The following is a 17,154-nucleotide window of genomic DNA, read 5'->3' as shown; positions in this document are numbered from 1 at the left end:
CCGCTTCTGTGATTCTCGAATCCGTGTCCCAACGGCGCCGCCACCGATTGAATTTGCCTTTCTCTCGACGACAACCATCCACCCTCGTTCAATCATCCCATCCCGCCCGAGTTGCCCGCCCGCGCACGACTCGCGAAACCCGCTCATCGTCCCACACCCACTTCAGTCACTCGTTGTTCCCGGCGCCTTTTTGACGAGAATACCACTCGACCATTTCCTTTGCGCCAAGGCCGACGAGAGGAGATACTCGCGCGACATCTTGCGCCCCCGTTCTCTTTTCCGCGAGCCCTTTGGAGAACTGCCCGGTCGATCGAGTCAGCCCGAGCACCACTTGCCTTCCCTCCCGACCTTTCGCAATCGCCGCCCGAACGAGTTCCCCGGATCTGTTCCGGTCGACATCACCCACGAAGACAGATGCTCCCACCATGATCGAGCCGCGACTATTTTCTGCTGCGAATAGTTCGACTCAGACTTTCTCGGCGACTCCCTTCCGGTAGAACCGGGCGAGGCCCGCTGCGCACACTTGCATGCGCATTGTAGTCGATTGAGGTGCTCATCTTGTCCCTGGCTCCCCGGCTATCTAGCCGGTTCCCAGCCAGCAAACATGGAGCCTGCACACATTACGGAATTCGGGTCCGACCGGTATCTGGAGAAGTTCCACCAGTCGCAGGCAAATCCCGCTGCGCCAACAACTCCCGCGGCTGGACTCCCACAATCACAATTCATATTACCCCTTCGAGGAGCAGTACCGCCCGAAGCAGAGGGGACAGCAAACAAATCCGGGGATCAAAAGAAGAAAGCATTCGGGTTTCTCAGGGCGAAGTTTCACAGCAAGAATTCCCCGGCGGTAACCGCGAGCACTACCGAGCTCCAGGAGCAACGGCCCTCGTCGATACATTCCACGAGCGCCCGGAAAACGTAAGTCGCAAAGCCTTTGGATATCCCCTCCCGCCCGCCCTAACTAACGCTATCCCGTAGCGCCGCTTTCGACCAACTCTTTGTTGCCCTTCCGAATGAACTACAAATCGAGATCATCGCGTCGCTCCCGCTCTCCGACGTGTTGAATTTACGGCTGGCATCCAGATCCCTACACGCCCTTGTGTCCCTGAACGAGACGCCCATCACCCGCTATCATCTCGACCATCATGTGCCCGCATACGCTAAGCGCCTTTACCCGGCGCCCGAGGGCGTGCCCTTGAACTTCCATTATCTATGCGGCATCTGGCATCGGTTACACGTCGCTGCGAAGTTGTCGTATTTGATATGCGAGTGGGTGTCGAAAGAGATGTTCTTCAGGAATACGGAGGAGAAGAAGCGGGAATTTGCGCCCCAAAGGGAACGAATGCGACGGCGTTTGATACCGATGGTCTTCACCACTTTCCACTTCTTCGAAACGTACCGGAAATTGCACCTCAAATACATCGCCGAGCACGGTTACGGGCTGCACCAAACCCCCTACACAGTCAACCCCATCGAGACCGAAATCCTCAACATGTACGATGACCGAACGCTGTACCAAGTCCACGAAATTTTCCCCTTGATAATGGCATCTTTCGACAGACGTCTTCGGCCGCCTTCGTATGTCGGCCGGGTGGAGCGATCCTTGAGGGGATACCTCCGAGACAAACCTCCAGAGGAGGTACATGTCGCTATTCTCTGTCTTGGTGGCCTCCGGGAAGTGGAAAAGATCTGGGAGGTCAAAACATACAACGCGCGCCGCGCCGCCGTCGATACTTGGTATGCATCTGTCGCCAAGGAGCCTGCCGAACCGCCAGAAGGGAAGAAGCGTCGGGGGATGCTGGGCCTGAAGCGGAAAAAGTCGTCGCTCGCCTTAACCAAAACAAACTCAAACGACGCTGCACCGGCATCCCGGAATTCGTGTACCTCAAGCGTCGCGGAGGGCAAGCGGCCAGAGAGCTTGGTGTTCTGCACCAGCCTAGCCGCCGGCATGCCTATGGGGAACTTGAGCAGGGACGAGTACAAGTCGCTTCTGTCCGATCTGCCCGGGCTCCGAAAGATTTGGTCCGAAACAGCCGAGGCAATGATCTTGGACCGCAAGATTGTCCAACGACCAAGCGATATCCGCCGCAACGCTCAAATCTTTACCGACTTGATTAGCGAGAACATCGCCGAGGACGAGGACCAGTGGCTTTACGGCACTACCGCATCCGAGTCGGTACGACCGAACCTCGACGCGATCGAGGAGGAGCCCATGTGATGCTCCTAGCCTATCGTCACACACAATCATACTTCTACACACACTTTTATAGCCCTCTATTGGGCTGGGCGGCACGTTCGAGGGTCGTGTCCCACCCACCTTTTTTCATCGACCAACTGTCGACCACCATCTTTACCGAATCCTAGGCTGTCACGAAGATACGACAGCCGACCGGCACATCAAATCCCTTCTTTACTATGTCAAGTTTCGATTTTTTTTGGGAAACAAAAGGCATTTACAGGCGTTCGGGCTTTTCTATCTTATTGTTTCCGAGATGTGCGGATATCTCGGACCAGAGATCAGCATGGCAAGCCAGGTGTATATTGGGTTACCGTTTCCGTTTCCTTCGTTGTATTCTGTCAGTCAGGCCACCCAGCCGGGGGTGTACGCCTTGTCTTTACTTGTGTTTCATAGCGAATGTATTCACAGGTCAGACGCCTATCATTGTTATCTTTTTTTCACCATGCAACTGGGCGGCGTGGACGCATGGCATGCCTGCGGCGGGAGAGAGTCATTCATGATACCCGGTCTAGGGTCAATGGAGCGACCAAAGAGGGGGGGCAGCTTCTCGGTCATGGGTGGGGGGGTTAGTTGGAGATCCATGATAAAGAGTAGCATCTGAATCGACTGGTTTCCTTACACCTTCGTTGGAAGTGGTAGTCGCTGTCCTGATCTAACATCATGCATGAGCCTCGCAACCTTGGGATGTGCTGCTGTGATCTCTCCGAACGCGGTGCCGTTTCTGTTCATCATCCTCAATATACCTTCCAAGCATTCATTCACGGCTACTGGCCGCTCTCACCGGCCCTTGATCAAAGTTGTGAGTACGAATACTGTCAATAATTCATAACATAGGTAACCTCAGTTAGTTACGCTCCCCCTGACCGCCGGACTTTCGTTTGAACGAAAGACCAGCCCAGGGAACACATACAAGAGACAACCAAAAGGCAGACCTTAATCCAAGAACTGGATAAAAAAGAACATAATATTGGAAACATGACCTCAGGTCCAATGCACCCACGCAACCCTTCCCCCACCATGAATGACCCTTAACCCCATCCCCAACCCACCCCCCCAAGCTCCAATTGTTTTTACCAGAAAAGCCCAAGGTAAACTTTTTTAACAATGAATCTGTGATTATGAGAGAAAAGACGCCGCCAGCCTTCCCCTAACCTTCCCACCCACCCGCCCACCACCTTATATATCCCCCCACTCCCCTTTCCCCCATCACCGCCTCCCCACGCCATAATACCTCTCCCCGCCACTCCCCCCCAACCCAGCCGCATCAAACGTCGCCAGCCCCGTCGAAGCAAACGCCGCCGCAGCCGCCGCCGCCGCCGCCGCCGCACCTGTATTAGAGGCGGGCGCTCGCACACCCCCACCACCACCACTACCAGCACCGGCACCACCACCGGCATTGATGCCGTAGCCGGCATTGCCCAGCGCAGCCATCGCCCCTTGCTGACCGGCCGTCGTGTCCAGGTGGCTGGCGTCGAACAGGTTCCAGTCGGCAGCGGCAGCTGCTGCTGCGTTCCCGGAGAAGGACTGCACGTTGGCGAGGCTCTGCATGCTCTGCGATGTGGGCTGTTGCGTTGTGCTGGCGGAGCGTTGTTGCTGCTGCTGCTGTTGTTGGAGGCTCGTGTCGGGGGTGGTGAAGGATGGGGAGTGTTGTGGCAGGCCGCTGTGGGTGTTGGTGGGGCGGAATGTGGTAGTAGTGGTGGGCTGGTTGCTTCGTTGGGTGTATGAAGGATTGTTCAGGGCCGTGGCCGAGTTGCGGTAGCCGCTATCGGAGGCGCTGAAATCGTTGCTGGCTGGGGCGCTGAACTGCGGTTGGTGAGTGGCATACGAAGTCGTGGCTGCTGAAGAGGTGGCCGCCAGCTGCTGCTGGTGATAGCGTTGTTGTGAGGCTAGACTTTTTCGGTATTGCTGATCCGAATATGGCTGCTGGTCCGTACCATACTGCTGCTGTGACGTGCTTGCCGAATACTGCTGAGCCGAAGCAACTTGGGTGCTTCGAGGATGTTGTTGTTGTCCTCCTGAAAATTGATGCTGCTGCTGCTGCTGGGGTTGTTGTAAATGGTCCACTTGCGCAGAGGTGTGACTTTGTTGTTGCTGCTGCTGTTGTTGTTGCTGCCTCTGTTGCTGAAATTGTGAGCCCGAAGCGCGATATTGGCTATAGTGTGACTGAGATGTTCTCGCCTGCTGTTGTGTGATGGGTGGGCTGTTGATGGTTTGCGGTTTGGTTGGTTGCGGTTGCGAATTTGGGGACCGACCCTGGCCGACAGAATCAGCACGCGGGTGCTGCTGCTGGTGCGAAAACTTTCGTGGATGTTGTTGTGATAACCGGTTGGTCATCACTGCCGCTGAGTTTGCGGCGCTTTGTGAGGTCAGTGTCCGCGGCTCGGTCTCGGCCTGTTGGTCGAACTGAGCAAGCTGTGCTTCGAAATTCTCTATTGCAGGAGACTGCACCACAAACCGAGATTGGTGGGGGGGAAGCAGTGAGGGTACGGGTTGCTCTATCGTTGTAGCTGCAGCAACCAACCCTGGTTCATGCTCCTGAGTTACGACAGCCCGGGGAGCCGGGCCTGGTTTGGCCCTCGAACTCTCAGAGCTAGGCGCTTCTCCGGTCACCTCATTTGCCTTCCTCGCCGATGGCCGAGATTCCTTACCCTTTCTTTGCCGTTTGGGCGATGGTTGGGGCGCAGTTGTCGGAAATGGTGGTCCTGACGTGTTCGGTACGGTGGGCAACGCTTGATTGTTCATCTCCGCTAAGGGCGCTGGACCGTTCCCGCCGTTTTCTACAGTGGGCCGGGGCATCTCGGCATTTCCGTCTGCTTTCCTTTTCCGCTTTTGGCCTGGGTTCTTGGACGGCTTGCTTTGGGTTGGGGTTGCAGTGGGAGGCGTGGGGAGCGCCGAAGTCTGGGCCTGCGGGAACTGGGTGGTCTGCGGCGCCTGATAGCTCGGTGCATGCATTTGCGCGGGGGGCACAGGATTAGTTGATTCAATACCGGTGCCTTCTTGTGGCTCTGGTGCTGACAGGATCTGGTTGTTTTGTGCTTGGCCTTGTTGCTTCTGTCCTGTACCTTTTGCTCGCCCATTCTTCTTTTTTGTAGTCACCGGCAATACCGAGTTCACCGCTGTGAAGGATTGTGGCCCCGCTGGACCCGGCGTCGTCTGTGGTGTTTGATTTGCCTGAGGCGCCTGAAAGACTTGCGAGGAATATTCAGGGCCCTGAGAAGGCTGGGTGTCCGCCTGAGATGTTGTTCCGGGAGTTTGCGCGGAGGTGACAACTGGGTGTTTGGGTCGGTTCCTCGAACCCTTTGGGCGCCCCCTCTTCTTAGTGCCGGGGGTGCTGACGGTTGCCACGCCGTTAGCCGTGGGTGCCTCTGGTAATGCTGTTCTGGCGGCACCGGGCGCTTGATTAGGCGTGATAGGCCCTGCGTTGGGGTGGGAAGTCCCTAGCTGTGGTTGGGGGCTTGCGGCTTGCGCGAGGAGCATCACATTCGCATCGACATCGTCGGCATCTTCTGCGCCACTCTCGTCAACGTCCACCCAGCTCTCATCTGCGATACCGGACGAGTGGCCTCGATCGGCGGATGCAGAGGGCTTATTGGGACCCTTCTTGACTCCCTTGTCTTTCCGCGCTTTGGTGGCTTTGCTGCCTTTCGGCCGGCCTCGCTTGCGCTTCAATGGCTGAGGATGGTCAAGCTGACGGGTGTGGTCCAATGGCTGGGACGCTGAATTCCCACCCAGTCGGGGGAATATCTCTGAAACCCAGCCAACGAAAAGACTGCCCGGCCCATTTGCCTCTGCGCTCTCTGGGAAGCCGCCGGCTGCGGGCGGCGGCGCTCCAGGGATCCCTCCAAAGAAAGCTAGTGCTTTACATATCTGGTCCACGACGAGCACGGGATGTAAACTCCGCAAGAGCGTCAGCAAGCGTGCCTGTTCCGACTTGGTCTCCTCGGGGCCCAAGGGTGCGTGGCGTTGAGCTGGGACAGGGGGGAGCGCCGGTGTTGACGTTGGAATGAACGGCTTGGCTACAAGCTCGTCCGGAAGATGTACGAAGCGGCTTCGTCGTAACGAGACATAGCCGTTCTCGAAGGCGCGCTTCGCGGCCAGCTCGGTGCTCTCGCTGGTTCGCTTCGCTTCGGCATCGCGATCCGTGGCCTCGGTCCTCCCTGAAACTTCTATTTGCATGACGCCAAAGTTGCCCTTGGATCCATCGGTCTTGCCCTTAAGTTTGCTAGGCACGGGGTTGCGAATCCGGCCATCTCGGTGGACCCCGTTTAAAGCGTCCTGCAAATTCGGTTCGGAGGAGGGGGAGATGCTGGTGCCGACAGCAACACCTGATGCGGCTTCTGATGTCGACATGCCGCCCGGGGTGGGCACGGCCGTCTGGCCGGGTCGCAATGAGACAGGCGGCATTGGTGCCGCTCTCAAGACAGCTGTAGAGCGGTTTGTTGTAGGGGGTACTGTGTAGCGGTGCCGGGGTTAGCGATTAGTGGTAAGGCACCGGGGAGACGGGTGTCGTGTCGCGGCTTACTTGGTGGTGTTGCCATTGAACATGCTCGACGCGTTGTCGCCGGCAACTACTGCTGGTGGGGTATGACGCCGTTCGGGAGAGCCTAGTCGTGGGCCGATTGCTGCGTCGCGGCAGGCTTGCAATCATGGCGCAAACACCATGTTCGATGAACGCCAACAGCGAGTTTGGCAGAGCGCTGAGGTGCCGACCGACAGTGAGATACTTGATGGTCAAAAACGGAGAAAACAGATATCGCGCCCGACTCCACTCGGCAAAGCGGCGTGACGCCGCGGAAGGGACGTTTCGACCACGGGAAGGATTCCTTAACGGCGGCGACGGCAATAAGCAACCGGCTCGCCGCACCTATAATTTTTTATTAGTGTCGATGCCCGCACAATCAAAAACTGTGTCCTGTCTGGAACAACCAGGGCGACGAGGTAGGGGGTGTTCTGGTTGTCCCTGTGCAACAGATCTGCGGGTCGCTCACAAGGCACGGCGGGGAGAGGAGGCGGTGACACAGTCGCGCGAAATTGGGCTAGGAGTCTCGAGCTAAGTCGAACGAGAAAAATAGTAACTGATATCTCGAATTGCAACAGGGCAGTAAGTAACTAAGGTATTATCGCTCAGCTATGCTGTTGAAACTCCGCAGAATGGTTATCGTGGGTCGAGATCAACCAGTCGGGTCGGCCATTTGTTGGCGCATGTTGGCGCATCCCGTTGGCGCTGCATTGTCAGAGAGCTGCGGCGAGGTACTCGACCCGCCGAGGAAGGACAGGTACCGGACATTACAGCTCGGGAGAAGCTGAAGAGCTGAATACAAAGCCGATCAGGCGCGTAATGTAAGTTACATACCGGATTCCGGAATTTCGGTATGGTATGTACATTGTGTATTGTATGTATTGCGTGTCATTCCTTCGACCCCAGTTGGTTTCCTTGGTTGAAGCTCAAGAGGCCCCACCCATGTCGCATCTCAACACCAACAGCTACCGGCGGCTTCCCCTTGTCATCACAACCGTTCGCAGCTCACTGTCCGCCATATTTTGTTCTTTTGAGCCGTCTTGAAGATCACTTTTGGTGGTGAAGCCGTCTCCATCTTGCACTTCGACGGCGAGTAGTTAACGGATCCGAATACCAACACAGCCCACGACGACAGCAACCCCTCCTACCTAGGTAGGTACCTTCCAGTCTGATACTGCACCACCAGCAACGGGTTGCCCACCATAGGACGAACACAACCGTACTGACAGCATTTCCGCTCGACTACAGACGACCCATCCTTAGCGCACAACAAAACACCAAGTACCGCCGACCTAGAGCCCCGCCGAGAACCAACCATGCAGCCGACGCAATACCTCCTCGTCTCCCTGCCTCTCAGAATATTCGATGATGATCCCCTAACGGCGTTGACCGCCACCGTCGGGCGAGACAATGGCGAGACCTTACCGTTTGCGATACCCTCATTCAAGATTGGCACCCTCGATGCTCTAGTGCAACACGCAGATGACCTCGCGAAGCTCAATGCCGCGTGCGAAGCCGCGGTCGGCAAGGTGGCGGATTCGCTCAAGGGGATTCTGGATGGTGACGAAGATAAAACGGCGGAACAGAAAATGGTCAACGACAGTGAGCATTGTGTTCCCAAAGCCCGTCATCCGGTCTTAGACCATGTCTGACAACTGCCTGCAGAGCCCACGGATCATTATCTGCGCAATTTCCAGTGGGATAAAAGCAGATACCGGGCTGACCGACCATTGGGGGAACTTATTGGGAACTTACAAAAGGAGCTGCAAAACATCGACAACGATGTCAAAGCCAAGTTCAACCAGTACAACGGGATCAAGACCACACTGGCGGCGCTGCAGAGGAAGCAGACGTAAGCTCAGCGGCAACCATGTTCCATGAGTCTGGGTACAAGCGCTGATACTATATACAACAGAGGGAACCTGGCGACCAAATCACTGACGCCCATAGTCAACCCGAACCTACTAGTACAGGACTCGGAATACCTCGAGACCCATCTCATCGTGGTACCAACAAACGCGCGCAAAGACTTCCTTCGCAGCTACGAGACCCTCGCTCCCATGGTGGTGCCGCGGTCGTCGATCCAAGTGGCGCAGGACGACGAGTTCACGCTTTTCGCGGTAACGACTTTCAAGAAGACCAGCGCCGAGTTCCTACAAAAGTGCCGGGAGCAAAAGTGGACGCCTCGGCAGTACAAGTACGTCGAGGGGGGCAAGGAGGAGGAGCAGCGCGAACTCGACCGTATCGCGCGGGAGGAGAAGAAGGTCTGGGGCGAGGCCCTGCGGCTCGGCCGGACGGGCTGGAGCGAAACCGCCATGATCTTGACCCACGTCATGGCGCTGCGGGTGTTTGTCGAGACGGTCCTGAGATACGGCCTGCCGTTGGAGTTTGTTTGCGCGCTTGTCAAGGTAGGAGGAACCCGAGTCACATTTAACCTATTTATTCTGCATGCCGTTGCTGACTCTGAGTAATAGACGACCCCGAAGCAAGCAAAGAAAGTGAAGACGGCGCTGGACTCGGCCTACTCGTACCTCGGCGGAAATGCTTTTGGCAGGGACAAGCGAGGACGGGTCACCAAGGACGACGCATCGCTGACGTCCGAGATGGCCGCGGTCGGGTTGGGCGCCGCCGAGGGCAGCGAGTACACGGCATATGTGTACTATGAAATTGAATTCCCATAGATTGCCTGCCTGGCGCATATGGCAGCGTTGTAGGATGGGGGACGGGGGACGGCGGAACAATGGGAATGTATGTATGGCTTGAGCCATTTAATGCCCGGGTGGTGTTCAGGGTCCTCTTTTTGCTTCACAAGGCCAGGATCTAATGACGGAAGATAAAAATGCCGCCCCTTTCCACCGTCAACCCGCGATATCTATTGGTCTACATACCTCCCCCAAGGGGGCGGTGGGTATAATCAACGCATAGCGCGCGCAGCCACATCCATTCACCTCGTCTCCTTCGTCCCCGTAATCAACCCCTTCTCGGCCAAATAATCCACAATCTTGCGCACGCACTCCTCGACACTGAGCTGGTCGGTGCGGATCGTGATCTCGGGCGCCTCGGGCGCCTCGTAGGGCGCCGAGATGCCCGTGAAGTCCTTGATCTCCCCCGCGCGCGCCTTCTTGTACAGGCCCTTGGGGTCCCGCTTCTCCGCCTCCTCCAGCGACACGTCCACGAATACCTCGATGAAGGGCAGCGCGTCGTCGCCGCCCGCCTGCCCGGCGTTGGCGTGCAGGTCCCGCGCGATTTGTCGGTCCGCGCGGTAGGGCGAGATGAAGGAGGTGAGCGCGATGGTGGAGGAGTCGGCGAAGAGTTTTGCGACCTGTTTTGGGGGGGCGTTAGCAAAGCGGACAAGGTTGGAAAAGGGGGGGAGGGGGTTTTCCGCGGGGGATTATACCTCAGCAATACGGCGGATGTTCTCGTTGCGGTCCTTCTCCGAGAAGCCCAGGTCCTTGTTCAGGCCGAAGCGCACGTTGTCGCCGTCGAGGCGGTAGGCGGCCACGCCGATGTGGAGCAGGTGCTGCTCGAGGGCGGTCGCGACGGTCGACTTGCCCGAGGCCGAGAGGCCCGTGAACCACACGGTGAAGCCGCGCTGGCCGCGCAGCTGGTTGCGCTCGTGCCGTGTGAGCGACGGGTGCCAGGTGATGTTGCTGCGCGTGTGGTTAGGGGAGGGCTTTTCTTTTTCTCTCAATTGGCATGTCTGGCAACCTAGGTAGCCATGACACCGGACAGAAAAAGAACTTACGTAGCCATGGTATATGCTAAGCCGCCGCTAACCTTGAGAGTTGAGATATATATTCCACGGTTGTCTGATCTGGCAGAGCAACGAACACCTGTCACTGGCAGACAAGTAAATAACCTCGACTGTGGACCAAGGAGGGGTGAACGGTTAAAGTTTAATTCGGATTCTATGTAAGGAAATACAAGATATATGGGCGCAGCGGCTTATAACGACAGACGGTGGTATAACAGTGGGGCAACGCCGGTTTCTCGTCTCAAAGTCGGTTCCGTTGCTGCCGCCGTTCCCCTGAAAGAGTGATGCGACTCGTCGGTGTCGTCCTACCTCCGGTCCGGCGCGGGGCACCACGCGAGACGACCCCACCAACCCGCACGGCAGCAAATGGCGTCATTTTAGTACGAAACTGGCGACCCCACTGTCTCTCTTGTTCTTCCGGATTGGGAGGCAAGTCGATATTTTACCATGCAGCAATCATGCCCGCATGGCACGCAACAATACCAAGACAAAACTCAAAACTGATCTCGCTATATATAAGTCACATGTTCATCTAATCTCTCATCTCATCTGTTCTTGTCTATACCCCATTGGTACCCACGTCCCGCATTGTTTGCAATTGGCGACATTAAGCCAAACAACAGGGAGTAGGGGAACAGGGGAGTGTAAAATCGAGCTGACCCTTGCTGGCTGGTACATGTACAGGGTCCCGAGATCACCACGAGTCCTAGTTCTATTTCTATATCTAGTTCACCGGGTAGACCTTAGCCATTAACTACGGGCGCATCCGAGTTAGCGAAACAACTCCGATCAAGCCCTCAAGGGGTGGCGGGAAGAGGGATGGGGTACATACTGGTGCTTGTTTGGGGGAGATGTAGAGGGCACTGGCCGTCGCCAAAATGGTCGGTTCTTGGCCCTCTTCCGCCGGCAGGGTCTCGATATGACCCTCGACCCAGGCCTTCCTGCCCTCCACCTTGACGGTGGTACCCCGGAGTACCAGGTACTGATCGGCCATGGCGGGCGCCTTGTAGTTGATCTCCAGCTTTGCCGTCATGCCCACGTTGTAGGGCAGGGCCGGGAAGCAGCACCTTGCGAGCCCCTCGTCCAGCATGGCGGCCAAGAAACCCCCGTGGACTATGCCCATGTGGCCGCACAAATCTGTCCCGACGTGCGTGATCTGCACGTAGCTCTTGCCCTCCTTTTCCGTCCAACTAAATGGCGGAACGGCTATCATACCGGGCCCGGCAAGGGATCCGGACAGTAGGTTGTGCTTGCGCCACGACGCGGGTATTTTCTCGGACGGGCGAGACTCTATGAGGTCGGGGTCTGCTCGTAGGGAGAGCGCAAGCGGGTGCGAATTTATATAGTCCTCCTTGGCCTTGGCGTCGTCATCTTGGGGCACGAAGGACTTGAGTGTGTCGGCATTGCTCGGGGGGGAGAGGATGGCGGATACCGACTCGTAGGCTGGAGCCACCGTCATGATGAAGCCCAGTGTGGTGAAGAGCGCGATGCGGCCGGCGATGGAGGCTGCCCTACCAAAGGAGGAGGCTTTCTTGACGCTTTGCGAAGCGGCGCTTGGTTCTGATGGGCAGGCGTAAGCCAGAAAATCAGTCAGTTATCACAGCACAGGGGGTTAGCCAGGATTACCAGCAGCTGTCGCGATCGACCGGGCAAGGGGCGCCTGGGTATAGCGGGTAGGAGTCGCTAGTAGCAGAGCGCGAGTAGGGCGCCGTACGGCCAAGGATATCCTAGAAGACATTCTCCAGGCTGGGGCAAGAAAAAGGCCGAAACTCGGCTTCTTATACGGGAAAGCCGCCGGCTTTCGCGGGTCGGTCGCGTAGCAGTCAGCGCCGGCAACGCAAAAAGCGGATCCACCCCTTTTCCGGGCACGCGGAAGTGGAATCTACCGATGCCACCGAGATCCAATCGACGCGCGTACAACCCGATTACTAACAGGTACAGGAAGGTACTGGTTTGGAGGACGTTACTACCCCATCTACCAACAGCAGGCGTCGGTTTAAACTCGTTCAGGATTTCCCAAGACCAAGTAAGGGATATGCATTGCCATGTGATATAAGCCGTACTACACTATGATTGGAAGACGAGCCTCGGCTTATCATTCCGATTTACCGAGCGAGTGTCTCAACGGCAAGGGTTTCACTCGGTGCCAAGGTGTAACATATAAGCCAATTGACACTGGTATATTCAACTACGTCACGCAGACAGCTGCCATATACTCCATGAATATAGCCCAGTGTGCACTTCCTTGTTATACCACGCTGACGCAATTGAACCCCGTGTTTGATACCCCATGTCCCTCATAGCTAACCCCTCATTAAACCCATCCCCTCCCTATCACGAACCATTCCAGGAACCACATTCCCCGCCACATACTGACGCAAGTAAGCAATCATCGAATTGAACAACTTAACTACACTACACGGCAAACAACATATCAGATTCGTTATGGTGAGGAAGCGCGACACCGAAATGACACGCTCATAGTGCTAATCTCGTCAACTCGTGCTCTCTCACTACATAGGCGACCGAAGAGACAGTCGATCTCGGGGAAGCGCACGCACCCAAGGAGGAATCCTTCCACGTCTTCAAGCAGATCGAGCACGAACTCAAGAAGGCCCTCGTCCATCTCCGCCACGAATACAACAGTGAGTCCCCCCCCCCTCTCCCCCCCAAATCCCCATCAACATCAACCCATCAACCCCCCCAACAACAAATAATAACACCAACCCCCCCGCCCAAAAAGAACACGAACCCGAATACTTCGCCGCCGTCACCCACCTCAGCGACGCCGAGCTCGCCGGCTTCAGCGCCGACGACTTCGTCCTCGTGCGCGCGGCGACCTCGGCCTACGGCCACCACCTGTTCGGCAAGGTGCGCATCCCGGCGCTGCCCGACGAGGGGCCGGCGTACATCCATTTCCGGGCGTTTACTGCCGGGCCGGAGGATGAGGCGAAGTTGCATAGTCTTCGTGCGTGGGCCCCCCCCCCCCTGATCTTGTGATTGTTGGGTTTGGGTGTGTGTGTGTGTGTGTGTGTGTGTGTGTTTGGATTGATTGGCTGACGGGTGGTGGGTTTTGTTTTTGCAGATACGGAGGATGTGAAGGAGGAGGGGGGAGGGCATACGTTCCGGGCGATCTTTACGAAGGATGATGAGTTGAAGTGGTTTGATACGTAAGGTAGGGTAGGGAAGGTAGGGCCTGCCTTGGGTATGAGTGGTTGAATAGATGATGATGCTATTCATTATAAGACCCCACTGCTTGATGGTCCCTTTAACCATCCAACCCGTCTTCTGCCGCCAGCATCTCCGCGTAGTCATCGGCCGATGCGAAGGTAGGCAGACTCTTCATCTCCTTCCGGTTGAGCCTACCCTTCCGGCCGGGCCTCGAAGGCTCAGCCGCCGCTTCTTCCTCCACCTCGTCCCCAGACTCGGCCTCCTCCTCGTCGCTCATGCCAGCTTCGTCCTCGGAATCGTCAAAGATGCCCTCGAAACCATCCTCGCCCTCCGAGTCTGACATCTTGCCGTCAGCGTCAAGACCATCGACTTCCATCTCGTCGTCCGAGTAATCGAATTCCGCCACGTCCATGTCGGAATCTTCGTCGGCATCCGCGCCCTCGATCTCCGGCTTAGAGTTGACAAGCGCATCCCAGATCTCCTCCTCTCCCTCGGCTTCGTCGTCCGATCCAGCCTGGCCGTCCGCCGCCTTCTTGGCGCGGGAGGCTTCCCTAGGCTTGTTGACGCGGGCAAAATACTCGTGGAAGAACACGTCTTCGGCAGAGACTTGGTCGAGCTTGAGATTCCAGAACGACGAAGAGTTGACGACCGGTTGCTGCCTGGCGTTGGCCTTGCTTGATGCCACAATGTGGGATGCACCGCCAGAAGCGAGGATCGGCTGCATGATCGAGCCGCCGCGCTTGGATTCCTCCGCCTTGGGGTTGCGGTAGACAAACTTGTCGAGAAAATGCATCAGGGTGTGGTTGGCCAAGTCGGGCCGAGGCAGCGCCTTTTGTCGGGTGATTAGGTTCCCCGCAAATACGGATACCGAGGGATGGAAGTGGCTAAGGAAGGGTATCTGTACTCGGTCAGTCAACAGGTCTCTCATCACCCTTCAGCCGAACCCAATCACGTACCAATTCCCAGAGGCAGCTACGGTGTGCGTTGCTGTGCTCGGGGTTGCGCTTCCGCCCGTCATACACCTCCGTACGTTGAGTGCCCGATTCAGTCGGGTCCTGTGAAGCACCCCCCTCCTCGGCATCCTCCTTAACGTCGCGGTAAACCTCCTCGCCATCGTCTTCGTTATCTTCCGGTTCGTCTAACAAGGTGTGCAGGTCGGGGAACGTTGTTCGCAATTCGAAGATGAGGAACAGGATGCCGCACGCAAAGGACGGTTGATGCAGGCTCAGCACCTGGATCAGCCTCTTCACAAACGCCTTAACCCGGCGGACATCGACGTCGTTCTTCAGGGCCCGGAACAGGAGATTGAGGTACAACGCGTGTTTTGACGATGTGATGAGTCTAGGGTCCAGGAGTGACTCGTACAGGGTCCGGTAGAATCTGTCCACGGCGAGTTGCTTCGAGGTAGCGAGCTGCTGGATGAGCATCAATGCCTGCACGCTAGTGTTGAAATTGGATGAATGCGTGATCCTGAACAGCGTGTCGAGGTGCTTCTCCAATGTCGAATCCTCGGCGGTAGCGAAAGGGATTGCCCGGTTGACGCCGGTCAACAAGGATGAAACAAGCTTCTGGGCCGTTTCCTGCTCATTCATCGGAGCTGCCGTACCAGCAGACGCCCCCTTCTTCTTTGGCTTTTTCCGAGAGCGACCAGTTTTTTTGTTGTCGTTCTGGGCCTCGATGTCGCCCAAGGAGCCAGTCTTCAAGAGAGCGACAAACATCTCGAAGTAGATGCGCAGTAGCGCGTCGGCAACGGCAGGCTCCTTTGTGTTGAGGATTGTTTGGTTGAGAGTGGTGATGGCGGTGTATCTTGTGCGCAGGCTCTGCCCGGGCTTCAGCAACAATTCCTGTTCCACGGTGCTAATGACAATCATCTTCATCCCGGGGTGCATGTTGAGCAGCTGCAAGATGAGATATGAGGCCCGTGAAGCGATCTTCCGTTCCCGATCGCCGAGCTTGTTCACCAGAAGCCGCAGCAGATTGGCCTCTTGCTCCGGCTTGCTCTTGAGCAGGCCAAACACAAAATCGAGCGCTCTTGACCTTGAGTACTCGATCTCGTCGGCGCACCAGTTCTCCAGCAGCTGAATGATGCGAAAGTAGGCACCTTTGAGCCAGTCCTCGTACGCCCACATCATCAGATGGGAGGGCGTCAACTTTCCTGGAAGTTTGTGCCCCTCTGTCCAGGGCGGGCCGGGTTTCTCATTTACAGCCCCAATCAGCGCGGGCTGAGCGTTGAAAGGATACAGACGGCGGTTATCGGGAAGCACGGTCCCGTTCCCCAACAAATCGACGAGGGCTCCTAGAGCAGCAATTGCTTGGCCACGGCTTCTTTTTCCTGCCAAAGTGATCAAGCTCTCGAACCCCTTTCGGTTGTGGAGTGGTGACTCCTGAATTGAAAGAGTCAAGGCCGAGACCTTATCCGACAGGGTTCCGGACGACATGATCGTGGACATGAACTTCTGCGTCGAGCTGGATGACCGTTTCGAGTGATAAGCGGTCGAGTCTTCTTCCAGCAATTTCTCCGCGTATGCCTTCAGGTTCGAAATGGAAGCCGGATGCGGTTTGCTATCGCTTGGCCCCCCTGAAGATAGACCGTCGAGAGAGAGTCCATGCCAGTCAGAACGAGGTTCGAATATCTAGGCCATATTAGACGCGATCCGCAGCTCTAGCGGTGTTAAACGGTGCAAAACTGCTTACTCACCAACTTCCCAGCCTGCTTTCCTTGCCGGGTTTCCTGCGGCTGCGTCACGGCCTTGGTGATCTCCTTCTCCACAACCTCCTCCTCCTCCTCCTCCTCCTCCTCCCCCTCATCGCTCTCGCTGCTGGGCTCTTCTTCCTCGGCGGCATCTGACTCTCCAGTAGCCTCCAACTCTTCATCAGTCGCCGGATCCTCAGCCTGGAATTTGCTAAAACCAAGGGTGGATGCAAATTGAGCCAGCTCGTCCCTTAAAGACTTGTCGAGACCTGGTTCCGACGAGACCTTGGGGCGAGGGGCATCGCCGCCTTCATCGCCAGAGTCAACATTGGCTACCAGCTGCAGGTCGTCTTCATTCCCTCCCAACGCCAAAATCTCGTCTAGAAGGGCATTTGTCTGCTTCTTTTGCTTCCCACCACTGATATCCCCCTGTGGCTTGGAATCGGAAGGTTGGGCCTGGTGCCTCTTGGGCTCGTGCCCCTCGTCGGTTTCGCGCTGTCTCTTTCGCTTCGGCGGGCGTTCCTTCTCGGAATTGGCGAGGGACTTGTCGATTTGGCTGGTCAGCTGAGCGAGCGCTGTCTTGTCAAAGCTCGGCTTGTCGGCCTTTTTCTTCTCTTTTGTCCGTTTGACACCCATTGCGACTGTTGCTGCTGCTGTTGCTGCCGCCGGTTGTTTTCTAGGACTGCCAAACGAGCAAAGAAAAAAAAAAGTTTAAAAAAGTCGAGACCCCTGTAGCTAGGTGGGGGCCCACCCTTGAGCTAACGCAGCGTTAAACTCAA

At 56.6% G+C, this 17,154-nt stretch overlaps 6 protein-coding genes across 6 annotated transcripts; 3 read left to right on the top strand and 3 right to left on the bottom strand.

The window, feature by feature from the left end:
* Positions 1-399: 399 nt before the first annotated feature.
* On the top strand, positions 400-2,355 carry F5144DRAFT_27863 (uncharacterized protein). The gene is made up of 2 exons (XM_066783682.1): positions 400-918; positions 979-2,355. Exons 1-2 carry the CDS (start codon positions 605-607, stop codon positions 2,216-2,218), a joined length of 1,554 nt encoding a protein of 517 aa, XP_066648237.1. The 5' UTR covers positions 400-604; the 3' UTR covers positions 2,219-2,355.
* A 1,090-nt stretch (positions 2,356-3,445) lies between these two features.
* On the bottom strand, positions 3,446-6,643 carry F5144DRAFT_480067 (uncharacterized protein; the record flags this gene model as incomplete). The annotated part of the gene is made up of 1 exon (XM_066785209.1): positions 3,446-6,643. One exon carries the CDS (start codon positions 6,641-6,643, stop codon positions 3,446-3,448), a length of 3,198 nt encoding a protein of 1,065 aa, XP_066648236.1.
* A 1,431-nt stretch (positions 6,644-8,074) lies between these two features.
* Positions 8,075-9,439, top strand: F5144DRAFT_477556 (uncharacterized protein; the record flags this gene model as incomplete). Its single annotated transcript, XM_066785049.1, has 4 exons — positions 8,075-8,360; positions 8,424-8,610; positions 8,674-9,166; positions 9,233-9,439. 4 exons carry the CDS (start codon positions 8,075-8,077, stop codon positions 9,437-9,439), a joined length of 1,173 nt encoding a protein of 390 aa, XP_066648235.1.
* A 96-nt stretch (positions 9,440-9,535) lies between these two features.
* On the bottom strand, positions 9,536-12,250 carry F5144DRAFT_636232 (Adenylylsulfate kinase-domain-containing protein; the record flags this gene model as incomplete). The annotated part of the gene is made up of 5 exons (XM_066792629.1): positions 9,536-10,080; positions 10,156-10,466; positions 10,822-10,900; positions 11,297-12,072; positions 12,139-12,250. The coding sequence occupies 5 exons, from the start codon at positions 12,248-12,250 to the stop codon at positions 9,703-9,705; spliced, it is 1,656 nt and encodes a 551-aa protein (XP_066648234.1). The 3' UTR covers positions 9,536-9,702.
* A 621-nt stretch (positions 12,251-12,871) lies between these two features.
* On the top strand, positions 12,872-13,960 carry F5144DRAFT_27494 (uncharacterized protein). Its single transcript, XM_066783656.1, has 4 exons — positions 12,872-12,960; positions 13,034-13,157; positions 13,256-13,480; positions 13,598-13,960. Exons 1-4 carry the CDS (start codon positions 12,958-12,960, stop codon positions 13,684-13,686), a joined length of 441 nt encoding a protein of 146 aa, XP_066648233.1. The 5' UTR covers positions 12,872-12,957; the 3' UTR covers positions 13,687-13,960.
* On the bottom strand, positions 13,460-17,153 carry F5144DRAFT_27474 (CBF/Mak21 family-domain-containing protein). The gene is made up of 3 exons (XM_066783655.1): positions 16,382-17,153; positions 14,640-16,316; positions 13,460-14,581 (listed from the first exon to the last, which is right to left on the bottom strand). Exons 1-3 carry the CDS (start codon positions 17,009-17,011, stop codon positions 13,781-13,783), a joined length of 3,108 nt encoding a protein of 1,035 aa, XP_066648232.1. The 5' UTR covers positions 17,012-17,153; the 3' UTR covers positions 13,460-13,780.
* Position 17,154: the final 1 nt, after the last annotated feature.

Source organism: Chaetomium tenue, assembly GCF_020726465.1.
Source record: "Chaetomium tenue strain MPI-SDFR-AT-0079 chromosome Unknown F5144scaffold_1, whole genome shotgun sequence".
In the NCBI taxonomy this organism is placed as follows: Eukaryota; Fungi; Ascomycota; class Sordariomycetes; order Sordariales; family Chaetomiaceae; genus Chaetomium; species Chaetomium tenue.
Note: the sequence above shows the minus strand (reverse complement) of the source record. Positions and strands in the feature narration are given on the sequence as shown.

Excerpts from the sequence above, each read along its gene's own strand:
- F5144DRAFT_27863 (XM_066783682.1), top strand. The coding sequence starts at position 605 with ATGGAGCCTGCACACATTACGGAATTCGGGTCCGACCGGTATCTGGAG. Across the intron at positions 919-978 it reads TCCACGAGCGCCCGGAAAAC|CGCCGCTTTCGACCAACTCT; the intron begins GTAAGTCGCAAA and ends GCTATCCCGTAG.
- F5144DRAFT_27494 (XM_066783656.1), top strand. Across the intron at positions 13,158-13,255 it reads TCTCCGCCACGAATACAACA|AACACGAACCCGAATACTTC; the intron begins GTGAGTCCCCCC and ends CCGCCCAAAAAG. Across the intron at positions 13,481-13,597 it reads GGCGAAGTTGCATAGTCTTC|ATACGGAGGATGTGAAGGAG; the intron begins GTGCGTGGGCCC and ends TTGTTTTTGCAG.
- F5144DRAFT_27474 (XM_066783655.1), bottom strand. The coding sequence starts at position 17,011 with ATGGGTGTCAAACGGACAAAAGAGAAGAAAAAGGCCGACAAGCCGAGC. Across the intron at positions 16,317-16,381 it reads GAAAGCAGGCTGGGAAGTTG|ATATTCGAACCTCGTTCTGA; the intron begins GTGAGTAAGCAG and ends AATATGGCCTAG. Across the intron at positions 14,582-14,639 it reads GTAGCTGCCTCTGGGAATTG|ATACCCTTCCTTAGCCACTT; the intron begins GTACGTGATTGG and ends GACCGAGTACAG.